The sequence below is a fragment of the Elephas maximus genome, chromosome 2 (assembly GCF_024166365.1).
Source record: "Elephas maximus indicus isolate mEleMax1 chromosome 2, mEleMax1 primary haplotype, whole genome shotgun sequence".
Classification (NCBI taxonomy): Eukaryota; Metazoa; Chordata; class Mammalia; order Proboscidea; family Elephantidae; genus Elephas; species Elephas maximus.
Genome location: NC_064820.1, coordinates 228,075,263 through 228,101,652, shown reverse-complemented (window position 1 = coordinate 228,101,652; position 26,390 = coordinate 228,075,263). Strand labels below are relative to the sequence as shown.

Below are 26,390 nucleotides of genomic sequence, written 5' to 3'. Positions count from 1 at the left end.
GGAGAAAAATGTAGAACAAAATTCTAACTCTAAAAGAAAGACCAGACTTGCTGGCCTGACGGAGACTGAAGAAACCCTGAGAGTATGGCCCCCGGACACCTCTCAGCTCAGTAATGAGATCACTCCTGAGGTTCACCCTCCAGCTTAAGATTGAACACACCCACGGAACAAAACAAGACTAAAGGAGCACACGAGCCCTGAGGCAGGGACTAGAAGGCAGGAGGGAACAGGAAAGCTGGTAATAAGGAACCCAAAGTTGAGAAGGGAGAGTGCTGACATGTTGTGGGGTTGTTAACCAATGTCACAGAACAACGTGTGTACTAACCGTTTGATGAGAAACTGGTTTGTTCTGTAAACCTTCATCTAAAGTTCAGTTAAAAAAAAAAAAAAGATGACGAAGAAGAATGAAACGGGAGGCCTCACACTACCTGATTTTAGAACCTATTATTCTGCCGCAGCAGTCAAAACAGCCTGGTACTGGTACAACAACAGATACACAGACCAAAGGAACAGAATTGAGAATCCAGATGTAAATTCATCCACCTGTGAGGAGCTGATATTTGACAAAGGCCCAAAGTCTGTTAAATGGGGAAAAGATGGTCTCTTTAACATATGGTGCTGGCATAACTGGATATCCATCTGCTAAAAAAAGAAAAAAATGAAACTAGACCCATACCTCACACCATGCACAAAAACTAACCCAAAATGGATCAAAGACCTAAATATAAACATAAAACGATAAAGATCATGGAAGAAAAAATAGGGACAATGCTAGAAGCCCTAATACATGCCATAAACAGACTACAAAACATAACTAACAATACGCAAACACCAGAAGAGAAACTACGTAACTGGGAGCTCCTAAAATCAAACACTCCTGCTCAAGCAAAGACTTCACCAAAAGGGTAAAAAGACAACCTACAGACTGGGGAAAAAATTTGGCTATGACAAATCTGATCAGCGTCTAAGCTCTAAAATCTACAAGATACCTCAACAACAAAAAGACAAATAACCCAATTAAAAAATGGGCAAAGGATATGAACAGGCACTTCACTAAAAGAAGACATTCAGGTAGCTAACAGATACATGAGGAAATGCTCACAATCATTAGTCATTAGAGAAATGCAAATCAAAACTACAATGAGATTTCATCTCACTCCAACAAGGCTGGCATTAATCCCAAAAACACAAAATTATAAATGTTGGAGAGGCTGTAGAGAGACTGGAACACTTAGACATTGCTGATGGGAATGTTAAATGGTGCAATCACTTTGGAAATCAATTTAGTGCTTCCTTAAAAAGCTAGAAATAGAACTACCATTTGATTCAGCAATCCCACTCCTCAGAATATGCCCTAGAGAAATAAGATCTATCACACGAACAGATATATGCACACCTATGTTCACTGCAGCACTGTTCACAACAGCAAAAAGGTGGAAACAACCAAGGTGCCCATCAACGGATGAATGGATAAATAAATTGTGGTATATTCACACAATGGAACACTATGCAATGATAAAGAACGCTGATGAATCTGAGAAACATCTCATCACAGGCATGAATCAGGAAGGCATTATGCTGAGTGAAATTAGTCAGTTTCAAAAGGACAAATATTATATGAGACCACTATTATAAGAACTCAAGAAGAGGTTTAAACGTACCACAAACACTCTATGATGGTTACGAGGGTGGGGAGGGAAGGAGAGGGGTATTCACTAACTAGATAGTAGACAAGAATTATCTTATGTGAAAGGAAGGACAACACACAATCCAGGGGAAGTCAGCACAACTGGACTAAACCAAAAGCTAAGAAGTTCCCTGAATACAAACACACACTTCGAGGGACAGAGTAGCAGGGGCGGGGTTCTGGGGACCATGGTTTCAGGGGACATCTAGGTCACCTGGCATAACAAAGGTTATTCAGAAAATGTTCTGCATCCCACTTTGGTGAGTGGCGTCTGGGGTCTTAAAAGCTAGCCAGCAGCCATCTAAGATGCATCAATTGGTCCCAACCCACCTGGAGCAAGGAAGAATGAAGAACACCAAAGACACAAGAAAAATGTTAGCCCAAGAGACAGAACAGCCACATAAACCAGAGGCTCCCTCAGCCTCAGACCAGAAGGACTACGTGGTGACCAGCTACCGCCAATGACCGCCCTGACAGAGAACACAACAGAGAGTCCCTGACAGAGCGGGAGAAAAGTGGAGTGCAGAATTCAAATTCTAATAAAAAGGCCAGACTTAATGGTCTGACTGAGACTAGAACCCCAGAAAACACTGCCCCCAGACTCTCTGTTAACCCAGAACTAAAATCATTCCCAAGTCCAGCTCTTCAGACAAAGATTGGACTAGACTATAAAACATAAAGTAATACTCGTGAAGAGTATGCTTCTTAGTTCAAGTAGATACATGAGACTCAAGGGGCAGCTCCTGTCCAGAGGCAGGATGAGAAGGCAGAAAGGGACAGGAGCTGGTCGAATGGTCATGGGAAACCTGGGGTGGAGAGGGGGAATGTGCTGTCACATTATAGGGATTGCAACTAGGGTCACATAACAATATGTACATAAATTTTTGTATGAGAAACTAAAGTGAGCTGTAAATTTGCACCTAAAGCACAATTAAAAAAATAATTAAATAGAAAACATACAAAAATCCAGAAAACTGGCTCTTTGAAAGGATCAGTAGAAGTGACAGAGTTTTGGGGGGACAGAGCAAGAAGAAAAGAGAGAAGACACAAATAAGGTCATGGAAAAAAAGGGGATGTCTAGTTGTCTAGTGCTGCTATAACAGAAATACCACGAGTGACTTTAATAAACAGAAATTTATTTTCTCAGTTTCCAAAAAAACCAAACCCAGTGCCATCGAGTCGATTCCGACTCATAGCGAGCCTATAGGACAGAGTAGAACTGCCCCATAGAGTTTCCAAGGAGCACCTGGCAGATTCAAACTGCCAACCTTTTGGTTAGCAGCCATAGCACTTAACCACTACTCCACCAGGGTTTCCTTTCTCAGTTTAGGAGGCTAGAAGTCTGAATTCAGGGTGTTGGCTCTAGGGGAAAGTATATGTCTGTCAGCTCTAGGGGAAGGTACTTGTCTTCTGAGCTTCTGCTCCTAGGCGATCTTCATATGGCTTGGCATCTCCCCTCATCTCTGCTCACTTGCTTATTGTTTAATTTCTTTTATACCTCAAAACAGACTGACTCAAGCCGGCAAAATTGTCAAGAAAGGAGAGACTGAAAGGGCTGACTCAAGAGGGGGAGAGCAAGTGGGAGTAGGGAGTGAGATGTATGTAAACTTATATGTGACAGACTGATTGGATTTGTAAACGTTCACTTGAAGCTTAATAAAAGTTATTAAAAAAAAAAAAAAACAGACTGACTCAAGACAATCCCATCTCATTAACATAACAAAGACAACCATTCCCAAACGGTATTAACCCACTACCATCAAGTTGATTCTGACTCATAGGGACCCTACAGGACAGAGGAGAACTGCCCCACAAGGTTTCCAAGGAGCGCCTGGTGGATTCGAACTACCAACCTTTTAGTTAGCAGCCACAGCGCTTAATCACTATGTCACCAGGGTTTCCTAAATGGTATTATAACCACAGATATAGGGGTTAGGATCTACAACGCATATTTTGGGGGGATACAACTCAATCCATAACAAGGGACATAAACAAATGCCACGGAATTTTTATGATGAGGATATTATTAATGCCTTTATAGCAATAAACTTGAAAATGTAGATGAAAGGACAAATTCCTAGACAAAAATTTCAAAAATATACTTGAGAAGAAAGAAAAAACCCAAAGAATACTATAATCATTAAAAAATTGAGGCAGAAGTCAAATGCCCACCACTGACAAGAAAAAAAGTCACCCAAGTATAGAATGCTTCGTCAGTGAGAGCCAACATTCAAGGTATAATCATCCCAAATATTTCGCAAACTCTTTCAGAGAAGGGGGGAAAAAAATCCACCCCTACCCAATACATTTTGCCGAAGCCTGACAAACAAAAGTATGAAAAAGGATAGGTAGAAATTATGTCAGTCATGAGCACAGATACCAGAAGGCTAAAGAAAATATGAAGTAACTGAATCTGGGAACTCGTATAAAGGATCATGGCTAAGCTGGGAATGCAAGGATATCTGAACACTAACAAATTTATATTAACAGACCAAAAAAGGAAAACCACACAATCAGGCTGACGGGCAACATTGGTTTCATGATTATGAAACAAAAAACAAAGGCCTGGCAAATAAGAAATAGAATAAAGTTCCTTAACCTGGTAAAGAATATCTAATAAATAAGACAAAACCTGCAACAAACGTTACCCTTAATGGTGAAACAATGGAAGCTTTCTTCTTGATCAGGAACACAAGGATGCCTTGATCACTACTTCTACTCAACGGGGTACTGGAAATGCTAGCCATCACAGTAAGGTAAGAAAAAGAAATTAAAATCTAAAAAAGAAAAAAAAAATTGTCATTATTCACAGATGATATGAATGTGTGCTTAGAAAAATCTCAAAAGTTTAAAAACTAAATAAAACAATCCGAAATAACCTATAGATAAATCATTAAAAAGTTTAGCAAGGTAGCTAAATAATCAGTAAAATCAATCAATATTCTTACGTATCAGCAACAAACAGGTAGAAAAACTTAATTAAATATTAGTTACAACAGCATCAAAAATATGAAGTATCAGGAATACCGTGGACTGCCTGAAGAAGGAACAAATTGGTCTTGGGAGAAACGCAACCAGGATGTTTCCTAGAAGTGAGGATGGGGAACTTCAGGTCACTTACTTTGGACATGTATCAACAGGGAAGACCAGCTGCTAGAAAAAGACCCCAAGCAGAGGGTCAGTGAAAATGAGGGAAACCTTCACTGAGATGGACTGACACACAGCCGCAGCAAAGGGCCGAAACACGCCGACAGTTGTGAGGATGGCGCGGGACTGGACAACGTTGTGTGCTTTTATAAGGTCACCACAAGTCAGAGCTGATTCAGTGGCAACCGCCACCAACAGCAAGAGGAACACGTTTAACAAAACATGACCTTACACACACAAAATCGACTCTAAGTGGATTAAAGCCTTAACTGTTCAAGGAAAAACCATTAAGTTTTCCTCAACTTTTTCACTGAACATGTTGGACAGAAAAGTGGAAATAAGAGTATAATGAAAATCTGTGTACTGCTACCAAGACTGAAAATTACTAACATTTTGCCAAATATTCTTTTATCTATGCATATTTTATCGAGTACATTCCTGAACCATAGTACTTCATTTCTAAATATATTAGTATGTCTCCTATGAATAAAGTCATTCTACATAACCACAATAAAATCATCACATTATGAAAATTAACAATAACTCCCTAATATTGTTAATATTCTCCCTGATCTAATATCCAATCTACATTCAAATTCCCCCAATGGTCCCGAAGCTGCGTACCTAGTTGGTTTCTCAAACCAGACCTAATCGAGGTTCACAGGTTGCATTTGGTGGTTGTGTCTTTAGGATCTTTTAATCTACAGCAAATGTTGGCAACTTTTCAGTAAAGGGCCAAAGCCAAACCCAACCCACCGATGCCGAGTCAATTCTGACTCCTAGTGACCCAAAAGGACAGAGTAGAACTGCCCCATAGGGTTTCCAAGGCTGCAGTCTTTATAGAAGCTGACTGCCACATCTTTCTCCCACAGAGTGGCTTGGTGGGTTTGAACCGCCAACCTTTCGGTTAGCAGCCGAGCGCTTAACCACTTCCTAAAGGGCAGACAGCAGATATCTTAGGTTCTGCAGGTCATACAGTCTGTGGCAACTGCTCAGCTCTGTTGCCGTAGCTTAAAAGCAGCTGCAGATGACAGTCAAACAATTGGGAGTGGCTGCTTTCCAATAAATCTTTATTTCCAAACACAGATGGTGGATCAGATTTGGCCCGCAGGCGGCTGTCTGCTCATCTGCTGACCTCTGATCTAGAAAAGTACCCCACACGCACCCTTTTTTTTTTTTTTTAAATAAGGACCTTTTGAAGAAACCAGGCCGGTTATCTGTAGAACGTCCTAGATTCTAGGCTGATGCGGATGTTTTATAGTGGCCTCGTTTAGTGGGTTCCTCCATTCAGATATTTCCTGAAGACTGCAAGAGCTTCATTTACTGTGCTCTGGGAGCTGAGGCTGATGTTAGTAACTCTCCTGACAAAGCAGCTCCCAGTCCTGTCAGCTCTTCCTTAACATGTTTGCTCCTCTCCATTTCCTTCCATCCAACATCTACCTGCCTGGGCAAACGTCACACCTGTATTGGCACAGTGACTTCCTCACCCCGTCCTCTTTACAACTTTGTTCTTCCTCAAACATCACTTCCACCGCACCACTGCCCGGCTTCCCGGCGCCCCTTCTGTATTTCAGGCCAGCTCCTCAGGCTTCCTGGAAACAACATGCCCACTAGGTCCTCTGAGCCAAGATCCCCTCCACCTGTCAAACCCTACGCACTTTTACCCGCTGGCTGTTCCATGAATCAAAAAAAAAAAAAAAAGTTGCCATTGAGTCAACTCCAACTTAGGGTGACCCCATGTGTGCCAGAGTGAAAACTGTGCTCCACAAGGTTTTCAGTGACTAACTGCCAACGAGATTCCCTGGCCTTTCTTCCAAGTCACCTCTGGGTCGACTCGACCTGCCAACCTTTTGGTTAGTAGCCAAGCGTGTTAACTGTTTCCACCACCCAGGGACTCCTGTTCCATAAATGCCCACTGCATATTCCATGAGCATCTGTGGAAGGAGGAGGCTGGGCCTGGACTGGAGGTAGAGGCTTGGGAGAGGGGGGATTCCTACCCTGAGGTGCTCCTGACCTAGAAGGGGAGAGATTCAGGGTGACAACTCGGGACATTCCAGTGCACCCCAACTTCTTCCTACCTGGATCAACCTCCCTTGGTGTCACCCGATAACACTGCCCATCCTCAGGGGGCCTTGGATTCTGTCCCTCGCTCAGCACTTGGCCATGTTACTCAAGGTCTTGTGACGGTGCCGGTGCTGGCCTGACCATATTCTCAGACACTGTGCTGCTCAGGGAATTCTCCCTGAGTACCAAGATGGCTCAGAACAAAGCACTAGCCCAGTGCCTGGCATCTAATAAGCACTGAGTCCTCACTCACTGAAAAGCTGATTGATAAAACTTGAATTTGAACAGCGCCTAGTATGGCGCTAAACACACAGGAAAATATTCAACAACGCGATAAACACAGTCCTGCTTAGGTTGTTTACGAATACTGGTGTTTTTAAAAAACATTACCGTGCTACTCTCATTTAACCAGAATTAATTTCTTATAACAGCTTTATGGAGACACAATTCACATACCACAGAATGCACCCTTTTACAGGGTCGGGTTACATGGGTTTCGGTAGATTCACAGACAGTATCAATGTTTAAACCAGCAAAATGTAAGCTAAACACTCTTGGAAACAAAGTAACCAAAGCCGGTGTGTGACATTATTCACCAAAACTAAAAGGTGCCTGCGGTTGCGGACGTGTAAGGGACTTAAACCAGACAAATCCTGAGGCAGATGACCTGCTGCCTGCCATGTCTAGCCAGGGCCCCAGCTGCAGGTCTGAGGCCCGCAAGAGCCGGGGAGTAACATGGTACAGATGTCACCCAGAGCCACAGCTGTGGTCCCGCACGGCCTGCGCTTTGTGATAAAGGGCCTCAGACAAGGAGGGACTGCTCCCGGGCACATCTTGCCCGCTGACGCCAGGTTGGGAGTGTCCCCTCTGCGTCTAAAGAAGAGCATATAGGCCAGGGTGCCTTTCACCCCGGAGGGCCCAACAGTGTGCCGTCTGCCCCGTGGGAGCACCCCCACGGTGCGGGGCAAAGCCAGGAGGAGGGCGCACAGGCAGAGAACGCTGGGCGTCCTGAGGTGGTGGCACTCGGAGCTACCACACAGCGAATACTTAGTTGTGGCTTCTAGTTTGCATCTTCCCCAAAACAGCTGATGTAAGAAATTGGCAATCGTAAGTAGAAAAAAATTTTTTTAAATAATTGAAAGATATTTATCCAAGAATTAAAGGCCAACTAAACCAAAAACCCAGTTGCTGCTGAGTCGATTCTGACTCACGGCGACCCCACGTGTGTCAGAGCAGAGCTGTGCTCCACAGGTTTTCAACAGCTGAGTTCTCAGAAGTAGATCACCAGGCCTTTCCTCTGACACGCCTCTGGGTGGACTCGAACCTCCAACCTTTGGGTGAGCAGTGGAGCACTTAACCATCTGTGGTTAAGACTCCAGAGACCAACTAGAGGCACGGGAAATGGAAAACCTAATCTTTACATCTTGAGTGGTGAATTGAGAGGAGGGTAGGTACGGGACATTTTCGGACGTGAAGCTGTTCGGCACGACACTGTAACAGTGGCCACAGGACATTGTGCACTTGTCAGAGCCCATAGGACTCAGTAGTAATATATCAGTATGTACTCATCAGTTGTGAAAAATGTACTACTGGAAGGTAAAGATGTTAAGAGCAGAAAAACTATGTGGGGGGGGGGTCATATGGGACCCTGAACTTTGTGCAATTTTCCTGTACACCTAAAACTGCTCTAAAAAGTAAATAATATTTTTTTTTTACAGGCTGTAGATAAAGACTCTTACTCCAGGCAGCTGGGAGCTGCTTGCTCTCTTGGTCCCCGACGGAGCTGGGGTCCCCACGCACCGGGTGGCCTTGGCCCTGCACGCTGCTTCATGGAAGGGACAAATACCACAGCAGCTTCGTGAACTGCTTGAACAGTCACGCAGAGCAGGCAAGTGCTGAGCTCTAACATCTTCTGCTGATGGTCCATCTAGCAGCCCACCTCCCGGCCAGGGTAGAACCTGGGCCAGAACCGACAGTCCGACTGCATCCCAGCACCCATGTCTCACCGGGCTGAGCTGAAGCCAGGCTTCTATTAACAACAAGTCTGTGTGTGTTGTGGGGAAGAGGGGTGAATGCCACAGTTTTGAAGAAAACACAAGGTAAGGTATCAAAATGGTGAATTGGCAAATGCTGCGTTACATGTATTTTTACAATAAAAAATAAATAGGTGTCAGTGTTAACTCTGAAGGACAAAAGGTCATGGGGAGAAGGCAGCCTGCAGGGATGGAAACAAACACCGCAACAAACAGATCTTCACTCTGGGGTGCCGACGCGGTGTGCCCCACACCGAGGCTGGAACTTCAGAGGTCTGCCCGTGGCCAGCACCAGACCCTCCCAGCTCAGCCCGTCCGCTGCCAGCCCAGGAGGGGCGTGACAGGGAAGGGCCCACGGCAGCGCAACGACCTGGCCAGACAGCAGGAGGGGCGTGACAGGGAAGGGCCCACGGCAGCGCAACGACCATGCGTTCACACGAGGGAGACGGAGGGCAGGAGGGAAATAAAAGTAACATGCTTCCACTGGGAAATTTCAGAGAGCAGGGACAAGAACAAAGGGGACGCACAGAAAGAATACTAGACCAGTTACCACCAAGTCGGCCCCGATTCCCGGCAGCCCCACATGTGTCGCAGCAGAGCTGTGCTCCACAGGGTTTTCAACGGCTGATGTTTTGGAAGTGGATCACCAGGCCTTTCTTCCGAGGTACCTCTGGGTAGACTTGAACCATCAACCTCAGTTAGCAGCTAAGTGTGTTAACCACCAGCACAAAGCCGGTTCCCATCAGGCAGAGGTTAAATATGTCCCCAATGTCCAACTTCTCCAAGCTGCTGTCCTACTCCATCGTCTCTAACATCAACTACTCCCTCTCCCCTCAGTACTCTCCCTCCAGTCTTTGAGTTCCCTAATTTCTTGCAACACACAGAACTCACAGACCATATAAATGAAATGGCTCATGAGGTTTTGGAGGCTGGCAAGTCCCAAATTCATGGATCAGGTGTAGACTTCTCCCTGACCCTCAGTCTCTGCCCAAAGACACTCAGCTTTCCCACTCCGTGGGCCGGGAAGCCTACTTCGGCATCTCCTGCAGGTCTCTCCTTCTTTGGTGGTGGTGGTGGGCTCTCTACTCTGGAACTGGCTCACTTTTCAGGCAAAACTGACCAATCTCCTTGGTAGGCCACGGTTACCCTATCACACAATCGCCTGGGTGAGAGTCACAAGTCCATGGCTAAGAAGGCCACACACAAAAGTAGTTAACCCACCACAATGATACAGAAAGGCGTGAGGGCAGAAGAGAGGGGAAGGGGAAGGGAAGGGAAGGAAGATGAAGGGGGAGGAGGGGTAAGAGAAGAAACAGGAGGAGGGGAGCAGGGGTTGGACACAGGACCCAGCCCAGGAGCTCTGATGGCCATTCTGGGGTATCCAAGAAGATGCTGTATGGCCTAAGATAAGGTCAAACACCCCCTGGGGCAGAGTCGGCCTGGGGAGCCTGGGGTCCCAGAGCCAGCAGGGGACAGGTCTGTTTGTCCCCAGACATGCTCCACTGCCCTGAGATTCCCAAAAGCACTGCTGGGGCGGGGGCGGGGGGGGCGGTGACTAGTGTCAGTCCCAGGGGGCCTCTGAGCACTTGCAGTGGATCAAGAGCTAGTGGGGGGCGGGGGCACAGGAGCCAGAGGCTTTGCCTGGCCCAGAAGGGCCACATCCCAGTCACAGGAAAAAAAAAAACAGCTCTTACACGCAGCAGAGCTTCCTTACCAACGGCAATCAATATGTCCCTTTTTAAAGTTCCACCCGTGAATACACTCAGAAACCGAGGAGTGGCAAGCGTGCTCATTCCGCCCTCGGTGCCTCCGTGGAGGGGCTGAACTAGAGCCAGCATCAGCCGGAGGGGCCCAACACCTCCTGCGTTTGGCCTACCCTGCACAGGAGGGTCCCCACGTCAGCACCGCTGCTCCCCAGGACCAGCTGTACTGCACACGCAGCCACAGTACCTGACACAGCGTAGCGGCCAGCCTGCTGTGCCCAGACCAGAATAGCCCCTGGCTACTGGGTCTCTTGGGAGGTCATACTCTCCCTGGAGACGTTTATGGAAATAGGAGTGGGTGTTGGTGTCACAGTGAAGGGGGCCCTGCTGGCGTTTAGAGGGTGGGACCACAGGGGCCAGGCACCCTGCAACACACCTTTCATCGGTCCCACCAGGCACACACAGAGGTGAAAACCTAATCTCAGCACCTAACTCAACTCCAACTTGGATGCGAACACCAAGCATTTTGGTTTAACACAGACTGAACCTTCCAGGAATGCAACCACCTCTGATATAAACCCAGGGAAGATGACCCACTTTGTCCACCCTCGATGGCAACACCCAGGGGAATCAGGCCTCCCACCCCCACGCGCCTCTGTGTGCTTCGGTTAAGCAAAGACCATGATTTCCATCCGTGTTCCTTCTGTCTTAAGGGCAGACGCGCCCAAGCACAGACATATTGAATACATATTATTTTGAAATTCTGGGTGTGGATAATCTATGAACTCTATTTCTACACTTAAGAAGAGATTACAAAATATTTCATTAATAATCGTCTTGTCAGTTGCTGCCGAGTCATGCCTTGACTCATGGCAATCCCCTGAACAACCAAACGCAACGCTGCCCGGTCCTGTGCCATCCCCGAATGGCTGGGAATCAGGCTGTTGTGATCCACAGGGTTTTCACTGGCTGGTTTTTCAGATCTAGATAGCCAGGCCTTTCTTCCTAGTTCACCTTAGTCTGGAAGCTCCTCTGAAACCTGTTCAGCATCACAGCAACACGCAAGCTGCCACTGACAGAAGGGTGGCAGCTGTGTGTGAGGTGCACCGGCTGGGAATCGAACCCAGGTCTCTTGCATGCAAGGTGAGAATTCTACCACTGAACAACTAATGCCTCCTTGGTGGTTAGTATTTACCAGGCACTGTTCTAAGACAGGGAAACCCTGGTGGCGTAGTGGTTAAGAGCTACGGCTGCTAACCCAAAGGTCAGCAAATTGAATCCACCAGGCGCTCCTTGGGAACTCTACGGGGCAGTTCTACTCTGTCCTATAGGGTCGCTATGAGTCAGAATCAACTCGAAGGCACTGGGTTCGGTTTCCTTGGTTTCTAAAACATTTAATCAAAGGAGGTGTAGGGCCTAGCAGGTTAAGAATCGCAAATGTAGGGAGACCTCTCGTTTACTCCTGAGGGTGCAAGGCGCAGGGAGGGACTTGGCCAAGGTCCCCAAGCTCCTCGGCTGATAAAGCTGCTCAGAATCGTGACTGTGCCATCGTCCCGTGGAAACATGAGTGGGCTACGTATGCCACTCTACATGCGCTAGCAACCACGTTAAATAGTAAAAAGAAACTGGCCAAGCTAATTTAACAATACATTAGCCCACTATATCCAAAATATTTTCATTTTGACACACAATCAATATAAAAGAATATTGAGGTATTTTACATTCCTCTTTCACATTGCTGTTGCTGTCGGGTGCCACGGAGTCGATGCCAACTCACAGCGACCTCGTGTGACAGAGCAGAGCTACCCCACAGGTCTTCTAGGCTTTACTCCTTCCAGAAGCAGACCGCCAGGTCCTTCTTCTGCGGAGCTGCTGGGTACATTCCAACCATCAACCTTCAGGTTAGCAGCCAAGCGCTTAATCACTGCACCACCAGAACTCCTTTTTCAAACTAAGCCTTTGCAATCGGGTGTGTATTTTGCACTCACAGTTTATCTCACTTCAGACCCACCATGTTCCAAGTGGTTCAAGGCCACAAGGTTGGGCAGCGCCAGTGTAGACAGCAACTGTCTCAAAAGGTTCTTTCTGCCCAATTCCCGTTTCATTTACATGTTAAGAATTTTAGACGTTTCTAGTTTAACCAACCCTTTGACTTCAAATGTATCTATAATGCCTAATTCTTCCCCTGGATGGGGGTTCGGAATTTTATTTCTGTGTTTCCATAAATTCAAGTCATGAAAATAAGAAGATTCTTTGCAAGGCCAGAATATACATATCCACGTATATATAAAAGAAGATGACCCATTCCTGGAAATACAATATATCACCAAAAGTTACACAATATAAATTATGACAAAATTATTAAAATACTACAACTTTCTTTATCTTCCATAAATTTTAGAGAAGGGGAAAACCTGAGAAATGAGAAAGTGAAAATAACTAGTAATTAACATCGCTTCCTGTTCAATGTTCTTTTCCTCCTAAAAAAAAGTTCTCATTTTTCTCTCTCTCTCTTCCCCCTGCCCCCACACTTCCCTCCCTCCCTCTCTCTATATATATTTATATCTCCCCCCAACCTCAAGCCCCCACCCCAGGCAGGAGCAACTCTGGAAATAAGCCACGAGCCTCACAAGGAATCTTTCCTGCTATTTACTTTTAACATACTGCTACTTGTCACATGTGCCGAATTAAGCAAAATGTAAAATAAAGTTTATTTTAAAATTGTCCGTGTGCAGGGAACACAACAGAGAACCTCTGAGGAAGCAGGAGAACAGTGGGATACAGACCCCAAATTCTCCTAAAAAGACCAGACTTAATGGTCTGAGACTAGAGGGACCCCGGAGGTCATGGTCCCCGGACCTTCTGTTAGCCCAAGACAGGAACCATTCCCAAACCCAACTCTTCAGACAGGGATTGGACCAGACTGTAAGACAGAACTGGGTTTTTTTGGGTAAGACAAAAAATGATACTGGTGAGGAGTGAGCTTCTTGGCTCAAGTAGACACATGAGACCACGCGGGCAGCTCCTGCCTGGAGGGGAGATGAGAAGGCAGAGGGGCACAGGGGCTGGCTGAATGGGCACGGGGAATATCGGGTAGAGAGGAGGAGTGTGCTGTCTCTTTAGAGGGAGAGCAGCTAGGAGTACATAGCAAGGTGTAGATAAGTTTTTGTATGAGAGACTGACTTGATTTGTAAACCTTCACTTAACACACGATAAAAAAAAAATTATCCAGGTGACAACCACTCACTAATAAAATTCGCTTCACTTGAACAATCAGGATGATGTGGAATGCATATCTCTATGTGCTTATTTTCATTTTTTGGTAAATGTACGTGAGCAGGAAAGAGGAGAGTAATTTGGGAAATCACTGTTGTTAAATTTTAAAATTTATTTCCAAAATGCCACAGATGTGTTTGTAACCCATATCCACACACCAATGGCAACGTCATGGAGGGAGGGAAATTTTCCTCTCTGAACCCGTTACAACCCCAGGCAATAAAGGCAGACAGGACCATTTCACCAAGCCCCAAAATCTAACTCACAGCATCAGGCAGTTAGCATTCCATGCAAATCCCCTTTGCTCCTTTTCCTTCCTGGGATTCACAAATGCAGCTCTCACACCAGGGACAAAGGAGGACAAACAAGCTGGAGGAAGCCCCCGAGACTACGGCCCTTAGATACCCTTCTACCTTGGAAGTGAGACCATTCCCGGAGATCACCTTTTAGCCAAATAATAGACAGGCCTATAAATAAACAATGACATCCATGAGGAAAGTGCTCCTTAGAACAATCATCTATTTGACACCAAAAGGGCAACATCTGCCCAACAGCAAAGATGAGAAGGCGGGAAGGGGCAGGAAAACGGGAGGAATGGAAATGGGGAACTCAGGGTGGTAACGGGAAAGTGGTGATACACTGCAGGGACTGCAACCAATGTCATGGACAATATGTGCATAAACTGTTGAGTGGGAAACTAATGTGCTCTGGAAACCTTTGCCTAAAGCACAATTTAAAAAAAAATCATAAATAAGAATACAAGCAGCAGAAGGACAGGGGCCTCACCTCCTCCCTCCAAATAGCTACTCAAATGCCACAGCTCACACTCCACAATGAGCACGCCCTGCTCGTCTCAGAGGGTGGCTTTAAGGAAAGAAAAAGATGCTACTTGCAGATTTGCTGATCCATGGAAAATGATTCAGCAACAAGGAGAACCAGGAGTTGGCGCAGGGACTTGGCACTGTGCTTGTGATGCCACAGACAGGCGAAGGATCCAACCAACAGCGGAAGCGCGCCAGGCCTCTGTGGGTTCAGAAACGCAGGGATCCAAAGCGACCGAGGCCAGGTCCTGCTCCTCCTAACGTTGCACGCTCCTGAAAGGATGGATGGTGGCAGAAATAGGCACAATCCCCCAACTTCGGTCGCTCAACACCAGGGGAGGCAGAGGGAGCACCGTAAGAGGGGCGCTGTGCTGTCTTCTGTCAGGACACATGAGTGTCAGAGGCCCAAGGGCCAAGGCTGTTGTCCCCCTGGGTGGCTCCACCACTGTGAGTGCCGCTTTCCAGGTCCGCTCCCCATCGGGGGACTCCCAGCCGCTGCAGCATGGCTCCTCGGTGAAATCACAGCGGAAATTTTAAAAATGCCTAGAACTGAGCAGTGAAAATGCTCCATATCAAAATACACATGAGGCAATAAAAGAGAACTTGGAAGCAAAGTTACACGCTTAAATGTATGATAGAGGGAAAGCCTGAAAATTAAGAAACAAAGCTTTAAAAAAATGAAAAAGTTGTTAAGCTGTCAATTCAATAATCTAGAAAAAGCACTGAAATAAAGCCAAAGAGCACAGAAGGAATAAGGACAGTGAAAACAGAAATTAACAATATAGAAAACAAAGATACAACGGAGATGCTAACCAAAACCAAAAGTTAGTTCTTTGTGAACACCAGTGACATAGCTAAACCTCTAGTGAGGCAGATCACGAACAAAGCAAGGTAAAACCAATTTTAGGAATGAAAAAAGGGGACCTAATATCAGTCACCTGAAAATGTTATGACTCTTGTACCAAGAATCTGACCACATTAATGAAATGAATACTGAGGCAGACAGTTTAAGATGACCCTCCTCGGACACAGCCTCTTGGTAGTCACACCTCTGCGCAATCTCCTTCCCTTCAGAACGGGCTGGGTCTGGTGACTTGCTTCTAATGAGATGCGTATAACAAAGTAACAAAGTGTGACCCACGGGATTAGACTATAAAAGACCGTGACTTCCGCCTTGCTGGCATTGTCTTGCCCTCACTCTTGCTCTTGTTGCTTGCTTGCCATGATCCGCCAGTTGCCATGTTGGAGAGGCCCATGTGGCAAGGAGCTGAGGGTGGCCTCCAGTCAACAGCCAGTGAGAAACTGAGGCCCTTAGTCTAACAACCAGCAAGGATCTGAATGCTGGCAACAACCACAGGCATGAGTGGGGCAACAGACCCTCCCCTTGGGGTTACTGCATGTGTGAGTGTGTACATACGTGTGTGTATATAGGTTTTTTTTTTATATATAGTTATGTGTATATGCACATATATGTGTGTATGTGTACTACATGTGTATGTGTGCCTGTCTATATGTGTGTGGCTATAAAATCAATACCCAAAAATCAGCTGCATTTCTATACAACACCAACAAGGAGTTGGAAATTAAAAGAAACAAAAACACCACTTGTAAAAACAACAAACACGATAAAGGCGTCTGAGAATAAACTTAACCACAGAGTGCAAGACAGTCTGTGGAATACTATAAAGCCTTCTTGAACGGCATTTATGGAGACCTGTATTAATGCAGACATAGGCCATGCTGTTATGGACTGAATTATGTCTCCTCAAAATATGTGTTGGAATCCTAACCACTACTTCTGAGGATGTAATCCTTTTAGGAATAGGATTTTCCTTCTTAGGTTATGAGGCTACAGCAGTGTAGCGTGTGTCTAAACCTAATCACTTCTGAGTTATAAAAAGAGCAGATTAGACAGCGAGATACCAGGGAAGGTTGGGAGGGGACAGATGCCATGTGAAGATCCTCTACAGGCCAAGGAACCAAGGAACACCCGGAGCTACCAATAAGGAAGGAATCAAGGAGACTAAGACCCTGATTCACACTTTTAGTCTCCAGAACTGTGAGAAAATTAATTTCTGTTCTATAAGTCACTTGTGGTATTTGTGTTACAGCAGCTCTACGTAACTAAAACACCTGTCTATAGCAGGAAGACTTAATATAAAGATGAAAAACTCTCCCTTAATTGGTCTGAGAAGCCCTGGTGGTGTAGTGGTTAAGAGCTTGGCTGCTAACCAAAAGGTCAGCAGTTCACAGCCACCAGTCACTCCTTGGAAACCCTAGGGGGCAGTTCTACTCTGTCCTATAGGGTCGCTCTGAGTCGAAATCAACATCACGGCAATGGGTTTGGTTTGGTTAACTGATCTAGAGTCAACACAATTTCCATCAAAATCCAGACAAAGCATCCTAAGAAACTTGACAAGTTGATGCTAACATTTATGCAAAAAAGCAAAGAGTAAGACACTCTTGAAACACCAGGTGGAGGGAGGTCAAGACGGCAAGGTTAGTGTGAAGCTGGAGGGGTTAAGGTCTAGGTGATGTAGAGGCCACCACACAGAAACACGCTGACCAATGGGGCAGGAAGGAGGGCCTAGAACAAGACCTACACCAAGTGGACCTGGGCACATGACCATAGTGGTACTTGTAATCGTCAAAAAATGGCGTAGGGATATCTGGTTGTCCAGATGGGAAAAGAAAAGAACTGAGATCCCTACTTCTCACAGTGAACTCTCATGGATTAGGGACTTAAGTGTGAAGAGCAAACTTTAAAACTTCCACAAGAAAATCCAGAACACGTTTGTGGCCTTAGGGTTGGGAGCGACTTCCTAAGCAAACTCAAAAGGCATTAACCATGAAATAGAGGATTGATAAATTCTACATTAAGAAAATCCGCTCACAAAAAAAAAAAAAGTCAAAAGAGAAGCACATGACTAGAAGCAGGCATCCGTTACACACATCATGACAAAGGATTAAAACTCTAAATAAAACGGAAAATATACATGAATATATAAGAAAAAGATATAACCCAGTAGAAAAATGGGTGAAAGACACGGACAGGAGTTTCACAGAGGAGGAAGCACACATGTCCAATAGGTAGGTAGACAGAAGCTCAACTTGACCAAGCAGGGAAATGCCTATAAAGACCACAATGAGATGACATTTTACACCCACTCTACTGGCAAGAATGAACAAGAAGACCAAGTGCTGAGGAGGACATGGACCAACGAGGGCATCGCCGGTGGCCAGGTAGCTTGGTACATTCTGGCAAACAGTCCAGTATTATTGTATAAACTGTAACACTCACGCACCTTACCACCCAGAGGTTCCATCCCAAGGTAGGTGCTTGAGCACCCTAGAGGAACTCTTTCATGAATGCACCAGTAGACACAAACACAAAACGGTCAACTGCAAACATCTAGCAACGACACACAGGTGGACTGATAAGGGAAGGATAAAATGTCCACATACGGGACCTTTTACAGCAGTGGCAATGAACAAGCTACAGTTATGTACGCTAACACAGGAGAAGGTTGGAATCCTAACACTGAGGGAAAAAGCAAGTCCCAGAAAACTACGGTATCTACAGCATATTACCATTCTTACAAAGCTCAGAAAACGTACATCTAAACGTAGGGACAAAATGCTGGAGGGAATACAAAATGGTACAACCACTTTGGAAAACACTTTGGCAGTATTTTTCAAAGCTAAATACATAGAGCTGCTATAGGATACAGCCATCCCCCCTCCCCACCCCAGGTATTTATCCAAGAGAAATAAAAGCATTTGCCCATACGAAGATTTGTACACAAATGTTCACAGCAGCTTTATTTACAACAGCCAACAAGTGGAAATAACTCAAGTGCCCATCAACAGGTAACGCGTAAACAAACTGCGGTACACCCACCCAGTGGAATGCCCCCTCGGCAATGAAAAGGAACGAACTATTGATACACACAATGACACGGATGAATCCCAAAATGACCAAGCAGACAAAAAAACAAAGACATACTGATAACTCCATTCATCCAACTCCAGAAAAGCAAACAAACATAGTGAGAGAACGGAGACCAGTGGCTGTCTGAGGTTAGGGGAGTGGAACAGGTGGGGTGAAGGGATTACAGTGAAGCTCTGCTCAAGGACACTTTGAGGGTAACAGGTACATTAGTCATCCTGATCATGGTGATGGTTTTTCATTTGTGTATTGATATATCGAGCTCATCAATGTATATACTTCAAATATGTAGAATCTACTGCATGTCAACTACATCTCAATAAAGCTATTAAAAAAAACATTTTAATATATAGTATAAAAGAAATTTCCCAACTTCCCTTGCAGAAAACAAACAAACAAAAAAATGATAGCAAATCGGTTGTAAAGAAAAGTTGTTGGATAAGTTTTCTGGGAAAGCTCCTTAGAAGTGGGGCTGACTCTGCTATCCTGTACTCTTTTATGATTACTGCCTCCTTTCTCATGACTAGAATGAAGACATGATGGCTGGCACTGCAGTGATGATTCTCAGACTGTGAGGCACCCCTGGGGATGAAGGCAATGTAGTGAGGATGGTGAAACACAACAAAAGAACGAACCTGGAGCACTGGCAACACCATGGAGCTGACCTAACAGCCTGATGTTATCTACATAAAGGGTTTTTTTTGTGGGTTTGTTAGTTTTGTTTGAACATAAAAATAAACTATATTGCTCAAGCCACCATTTGGAAGGTCTGTTATTTACGGCCAACTGCTGTTGCTAATTGATAAAAATTTAGTGCAATTCTCTAAAAAAGTAAACTTGGATCACCCACTAATAGCCTAGGCTTAAAAGAATCTGAAAAGCTAGCCCCAAAAATCACAGAAAGGAGACTCCAACCTTAATATTTGGGGGAATACCAATATAAAAGTCAATTCTTCACCAGTGGACTTAATAAATGTCAACGTCAGCTCTCAACGGCCAGGCAGACAACGGGAGCACATCAAGTAACCGAGCTAATTAACTGGGGACAAGACGGGCACTTCCAAAGTACATGTGAGAGAAGCCAAAAATGAAAACAAAACACAAGAACTTATGCGCAAAGGGAAACGACAAGAACTGCCCACCCTATCTCAAGCAGTGCTGTGGAAACAGGGCAGGGCTGACACTTAGAGGAACGAAGACAACAGTACGGACAGAACAAGCATCCGTCAGGAAACAAAGCGACTGTGTGTGTCTTTACATGAGGGCCTTGCTGCCTCCAGGAGTCCCTGATAAAGTTCCTGTGAAGACAAAGGCTACAAAAACGATGTGTATAAAATGTGCCCATACATTTACCAGACGGCACGGTAACCTTCATCCATTTCAAGAGGTAAACAAACACCTTAGACCAAAGGCTGTAAAGATGGTGGCCCACAGGCAGGATCTGGAAAGGAACATTTTTCCCTTGGTTCACACAGTTGGTTACAAATTAAAAAACTGTATACAAAAACCCAGATTTCTGGCTTCTCCTGAAAGACCACAGACTTATCTTGGTCCTGTCCCAGGTGGCCACACCGGGTCAGGTGAGCTGGGCATTCACTCCCTGGCTCCTCACAGGCCTGCCTTCCAACCTTGGTAATTACACACCTCAGGAGTTCACTCCCATCCTTCCTGCCTGGCCCCTGTGGGAATCTGTATTTACAGACTTCACGGACAGCTTCATTCAGCAGAAGGAAACCGTTTACACCCAGTAACTCACTAAAATGTAAAAAGAAAATAGGAGGAGCACAGCAACTGGGGCTCCAGGAAAACACAATCCTAGCCTGGGGTCAGAACTGAACTGCAGGCTGTGATTTTCTAAGGAATGTTCCAGAACGTAAGCTCCCTGATTTAGAAAACTGGAAATAGCAACCGTGTGCTAAAACGCATGTGCTCCAATGACTGAGATCCCTCTGGAAACACACAGGAGCTCTTCTAGCGAGAGGGCGCAGGTCACTGCAGATGACCGCTAAGGAGCCTGAACAAAGCTGAAGCTGTCCTAAAGCTAAACCAAACATTTTCAGAAACTAAACCAGAGTCACACGGTTATTAACAGTTGGAGATGATATTTACTGTGTCCTTCTATTTTTGTGGTTTATCAAAAGTCGCAGAACTCTGTCTCCGAGCAGCCATGGAGCTGTGACGCTAGGACATACCTGCGAGAGCGAGCCTGCTGCTGGGTGAGCACGGAGCTGGCAGGGGCAAGCCAAGGCCAGACGCCACTCAGGCAGCTCAGAGGGGGTGCTTGTGCAGGGCCAGTCCTGAGGGACACAGAGCTCCTCGAGGGTGGCCTTGGCTCGAAGACCCCCACCGAACTGGCCAAGGCCGTCTCAGAGCTGCGTCTGAGGCTCTGCCCAGCCAATCCTCCCTCCTTCCCCTCTCCCTGCACAGGGGTCCAACCTGCACCTCGGCCTAAAGCTCTGCCATCTCTCCTGCTCCCTCCTTTCTCCTCCATGGCATTTCCACCTAAACTTCTAGGCATCTGTGTCCTGCAGGGATTCAGCCTTCATTTAACCATTTGACTTCTGTCTTACTTTGGCAAACAAAATGAAGAATGCTGCAATTAAATTTAACCAATCAATGTAACATTGGTTCATTTCTATCTGATTGTCAGGATTACACTCATCTTCCTAATAAAACACACACCATGATCTAAATCAGACATCAGTGAGAGCATAACACAATTATCAGTACAATCCTTCTACATCCTATTCCCACAGACCGCATCTAGAAAAGCTGAGCACGGATGATTTTACAGAAATGAAATACATCTCTCCCTGCTTCCACAGCATATCTAGTAGGTACCTGCTCCTATCACTGCAGGATGGGACTTCTGAGCCTCCAGTCCATCAAGTGGAGTCTTCCACAGGCAAAAACATTTTAAACGAATACCTCTGTGATGCTGATCACTTAGTCTGAAAATGGAGATTGTCATCTATTGAGTTCTCTGAGTATCGACGTAGGTTAGTGCAAAGCCTAACAGCTTTGAGGTCCATCAGACATTTATTTGAAATCTAGATTCATCGCTTGCCAGCTGAGTGACACTGGCAAGCTTTCCCAACTTCGTTTTCTCCATCTGTAAAAATGGGGTAATACACTCTCCTAACAGGGTTGGTTTGAGAATTGAACAACATAGTAAACATATAAAACACCTCATAGAAGTACGATAGTTGTAGTTTTATCATAAATAATAAGCACACATAAACTATAAAACAGGACATATTTAATGTGTATCTAACAACATACACTTATAAAAATTTTCAGGGCAGCAGACAGGACATGATGAAGAGAAAAACAGCTACCATCTCTGGAGCTCCAGAAGTTAGCTCCCCATCTAGCTGAGAGACTCCATGGGTAGTATAAACAGTCAACACGCTTGGCTGCTAACCAAAAGGTTGGTGGTTCAAATCCACCCAGAGTTACCTTGGAAGAAAGGCCTGGCAATCTACTACCCAAAAAAATCAGCCATTGAAAGCCCCACTGAAGATATGCATATACTGTGACACATGTGGGGTCGCTGCGAGTCGGAATTGGCTCCACAGCAACAGGTCAATGGTACCTGGTTTACAACCAGTAGAGAAGACAGTCATGGGTGAGCAAGATATTGAAGTAACAAAGGATTTCCTTGCAGACACTTTTTACTACTGTTCATTTTATACTTCATTACTAATGTTATTTATTGCATGTGGCATTCCCCACTCACCCCAAAAAGGCAAGGAGACAGCCTGCATTAATGATGCATGGCCTCCCTGAGTCACCTGGGGACAGGCTTCTCCACTCTGGTGTGCTGTCCAACGGAGAGCACTCGGGGCTCCCTGGCCACTGCAGTACCCAGCTTCGGCTTTTAGTCCTACAGGAGACAAAGCCCTCCAGCCAGGCGGAAGGATCCGCCTACCATGTAAGAGGACACTGGTGTTGCTTTCAATTCACTGGCTTTAACATCCAGAGCGTATCCTGTCTAAGACCCTTCTGTCAACGCTTGGGAAAAGCCTTGACCAATTAAACCACAACCCGGTGTACTCTAAATTTAACCCACTGCCGTGAAGCCGATGTCCACTCATAGTGATCCTACAGAACAGTCGAACTGCCCCATAGGGTTACCAAGGAGCAGCTGGTGTATTTGAACTCCTGACCTTTTGGTTAGCAGCCAAGCTCTTAACCATTGCACCACCAGTGAGCCCCATGTACTCAACTAGCCAGTTAAGGGCTAGAGAGCTCAAAGGTGAGAACTTAGCCAGCTTGCATGACTGTTCCTTGATTAGCATTTTAGTCTCTTGCACTTTGCTGGGCAAAAATAATCCAAACATGGCAATTTCTTCTAAATAACTCAATGAAAGGCTATGAGGTGATGAAACATTGGCCTAAAACTCAAGCATTTTGAAATTCGTAACTTAGAATTCATCTTACAGTTACTATGAAGTGGTATTAGGAATGACAGATTAAGTCACAGCAATTTCACTTTACAATTTGAAACAACGCAGCGGAAACCCCCAACATTCTTTGGTTAACCAAAAGTAAAGTCCCATGAAATTTCTGGGCAATGGATTTTCAAAGTTCAGCCCAACCTTACTGTAAAGTGTATTTCTCAATGAGAAGACTGAGGAACTAAAGATCTCACGTTAGACAAGTCAGTAAAATATTAGCATTTTTGCCCAGGCCAGAGTGAGAAGACAAAAATGGGAGTGCTAACCACTGCTTCTGTCAGAGCTGGACTCTGATTGTGACCAGGAGCTAACTGCTTTATTTTACACGCTAAACCCAAGAGGCTGCCTGCCTTTAATCAACACCACTGGAGTCCACCTCTCCTGCCTCCCACAGGAACCCACAGGGAAAGGCAAGGGAAGGTGAGCATTCCAGGGGGAAAACGGGGGTAAAATGTCGACTAAACAAATACCAGACCCCTGCCCGCCACAAAAAAAAGGGAAATTGGGCTCTTCTCAAACACAACTTCTGTTTTTTACTTCCCCAGCATTATCAGGATTTCCACATTTTCCTCCAACATCTGTTTTGACCAGAAACAAAACGTATAAGCTTTTAGCACACTGAGGGGTCTGAGGTGGGACTCCCGATAATTCCAGTTTACACTCTGGCCACGTCAATTAGCGACATAATCTTGGCCAGCCCTGGGCTAAAGCAGGTATTAGTGTATCAGGATCCCCTGCTAACGAACGTGGGAAGCAGAAGTAAAACTGCAGAGAACGGATTACCCTGGCGGGCACTTTTTTCCTAGCTTCCCAAGCAAAACAACAACTGTACTTTCTGTTTGCTTCCCCAGCCCTAGCACACGGACATAGTCTCAGGAACAGGAAGTGCCCTCTTTGTTAACAAAACCAGAGCCTGACTGACCCCGTGGTGTGGGCCAGCCCACCCTCGGCTGGCAGCCCTGCCCAATCGGCCAGTTCTAGAACCCCCACTCCTGGAAATTCAAGCATCTCTTCTGCTTTTCCCATTATAGGGTCCCTATGAGTCGGGATCGACTTGGTGGCAATGGGTTTTTTAGATCCTAGAACACTGCCTTTAACCCTGTTCTTGCACATTCTTCAGGGTAGGTGCTGGTCCAATGAAGACCTCAGTCATTGATAGCTGGCCTTCTTTGCAAGTATGCCCAGGTAGGGTCCCCACACAGGCGGGGTACACCTTCACATGAAGTTTGATTCCAGGCATAAAATAAAACCAAACCTACCAAGGCCAGAAAGAGGCCCTGCTCATTGCAAATGTCAAGCTCACATAGCTTCTTTATAAACAATGTAATCAAAAAGATACCTGAGATGACAGAGAAGTGGATACAGAATAGGCTATAACAGGCTAAGCCTGAACTTTGTGGTAGGGGAGAGGAGGGAAGCAGTCCTGGCCATCTACAAAAGGGGACGGAGGAGAGCAGTCAAGAAGTGATCAAATTAGAGTATTCAGAATCTGCCTGAGATCCCTTCCAAGCTTTTAAACTAAGTAAAGGCCAGATATGTTGCTGGCGTTGTTAGGTGTCGTGGAGTCAATTTTGACTCATAGCGACCCCATGTGAGAGCAGAATTGTCCCCACGGGGTTTTCCTGGCTGTAATCTTTACAGGATTACACCCTCAGAGCTGCTGGGTGGCCTAAAAAAAAAGCCTGCTGGGTTGTAATTCAAAACGTGCACAGACTTCTCTGGGCTGAGTTCAAACAACACTGGACCCCATGACATTTCCCACCAAGGTTTCTGCAGCCACCAAGTCCGCGGAATCCTGCATTTTTGGCTTTCTGGAATGATTTTCATTTTTAATGTCTGTGGTCGGTCCATCTCAAGGGCCATTATGCCAAGAGCACTCATTTTTTTTATTCTCGTAAGATCATCCTATTTCCCAGGAAAAAGAACCCAACTCTGCTCAAGTGTTCTCTTAGATTAAGACTTCTAATATTGTGCTTTAAAATTGGGGGGGGGGGCGAGAGTCTCGGAAGCCATTTACAGACGCATTTCCCCGATTTCACTGTACTTCCCACAAAGTTAAAGAAAAAAGCCTGCACAATTTTCAGCATAGCTGCAACTGCAAATAAGCCCCTTTCCTAAGTCCCAGGGATCCACTGCTCTGCGGGTCCTTGGTGGCAGTGGTGGGTGGAGGTGTTTTTCCTCCCAAACAGCTCTTTGGTTATTGACTTACCCCATCACCTGACAGAAACTGTGGAAATTCACAGTTGGCCTTTGGCCCAAACGCCAAAGTCAAATCCTCAAACTCATCACACAGTCCAGGGCCTCGCACCCCACCTGCAGCCCTCCCTCCGCAGTTGAGCAAGCAAAAAGTGAAACTAACGCCACGACCCGAACCCGGGATCGACCGAGGGCGCCCTTGCTGGGTTCCAGGTCCTCAGCGCTCTCCAAACCCGGCAAGGGGGTGGACGTGTCGCGAGCGTTGTAGAGACGGAGAGGTCTGAGCGCGAGGGGAGAGGCGGGGGGATTCCCCCAACCAGGAACTCACGGCCCCCTCCCGTGGTCCCCTGTCCTAGGAACCCTCTGCCCCGGGCCGCCTGCCCAGGTGGGCCGCCGATCCCAGCGCGACCGAGGCTGCAGGGCCGGAGGGGGCAGGCCGGGAGGTGACCTGGGCTCCGGGCCGGACCGGGCCGCCAGGCAAGGCGACCCAGAGAAGTAGGGGGAACCGGGCCCGCGGTACCTTCCCAGCCCGGTGTTCTCCAGGCCCGGCGCCGACAGAGCGCAGCGGCCCCTTTCGGAGCGGGCCGGGCGGACCTCGGGCTGCGGGGCGGGCCGGGCGGACCTCGGGCTGAGGGGCGAACCGGGCGGACCTCGGGCTGCGGGACGGGCCGGGCGGACCTCGGGCTGAGGGGCGAACCGGGCGGACCTCGGGCTGCGGGGCGAACCGGGCGGACGTCGGGCTGCGGGGCGAACCGGGCGGACCTCGGGCTGAGGGGCGGGCCGGGCCGACGTCGGGCTGCGGGGCGGGCCGGGCCGACCTCGGGCGGCGGCGGGGTGGCGGCCCGGCCCCGGGCGGGGGCTCGGCTCACCTGCAGCGGCCGCACCTGCTGGTGGCGGTCCCGGGCGCGTCCTCCGCGGCTCCGCCCGCCGCGCTGCTCTGGGCGCCTGGCGCGGCGCGGCCCTGCGTCGGGCCTCAGCGAGTGCGGCGCCCGCCGGCCGCCCCGGCCCCCATCCCGCCGCCCGCGCCCCCGCCCGCGCCGCGCCGCCACTTCCT

General features: G+C 46.7%; 2 protein-coding genes across 10 annotated transcripts in view; one reads left to right on the top strand and one right to left on the bottom strand.

The window, feature by feature from the left end:
• AGPAT3 (1-acylglycerol-3-phosphate O-acyltransferase 3) overlaps positions 1 to 26,314 on the bottom strand; it is a 152,258-nt gene extending 125,944 nt beyond the window's left edge. For 4 of the 9 annotated variants that reach the window (XM_049874984.1, XM_049874980.1, XM_049874985.1 and 1 more), the window contains exon 1: positions 26,206 to 26,314. The gene's annotated coding sequence lies outside the window, so the exon portion shown is untranslated. Of the gene's footprint in view, positions 1 to 4,335; positions 4,474 to 25,986; positions 26,008 to 26,205 lie in introns of those variants that run through there. The other 5 variants (XM_049874986.1, XM_049874982.1, XM_049874983.1 and 2 more) reach the window with 5 other exon arrangements.
• Positions 22,453 to 26,138, top strand: LOC126068434 (cuticle collagen 7-like). The gene is made up of 3 exons (XM_049870949.1): positions 22,453 to 22,614; positions 25,474 to 25,614; positions 25,693 to 26,138. Exons 1-3 carry the CDS (start codon positions 22,453 to 22,455, stop codon positions 25,966 to 25,968), a joined length of 579 nt encoding a protein of 192 aa, XP_049726906.1. The 3' UTR covers positions 25,969 to 26,138.
• Positions 26,315 to 26,390: the final 76 nt, after the last annotated feature.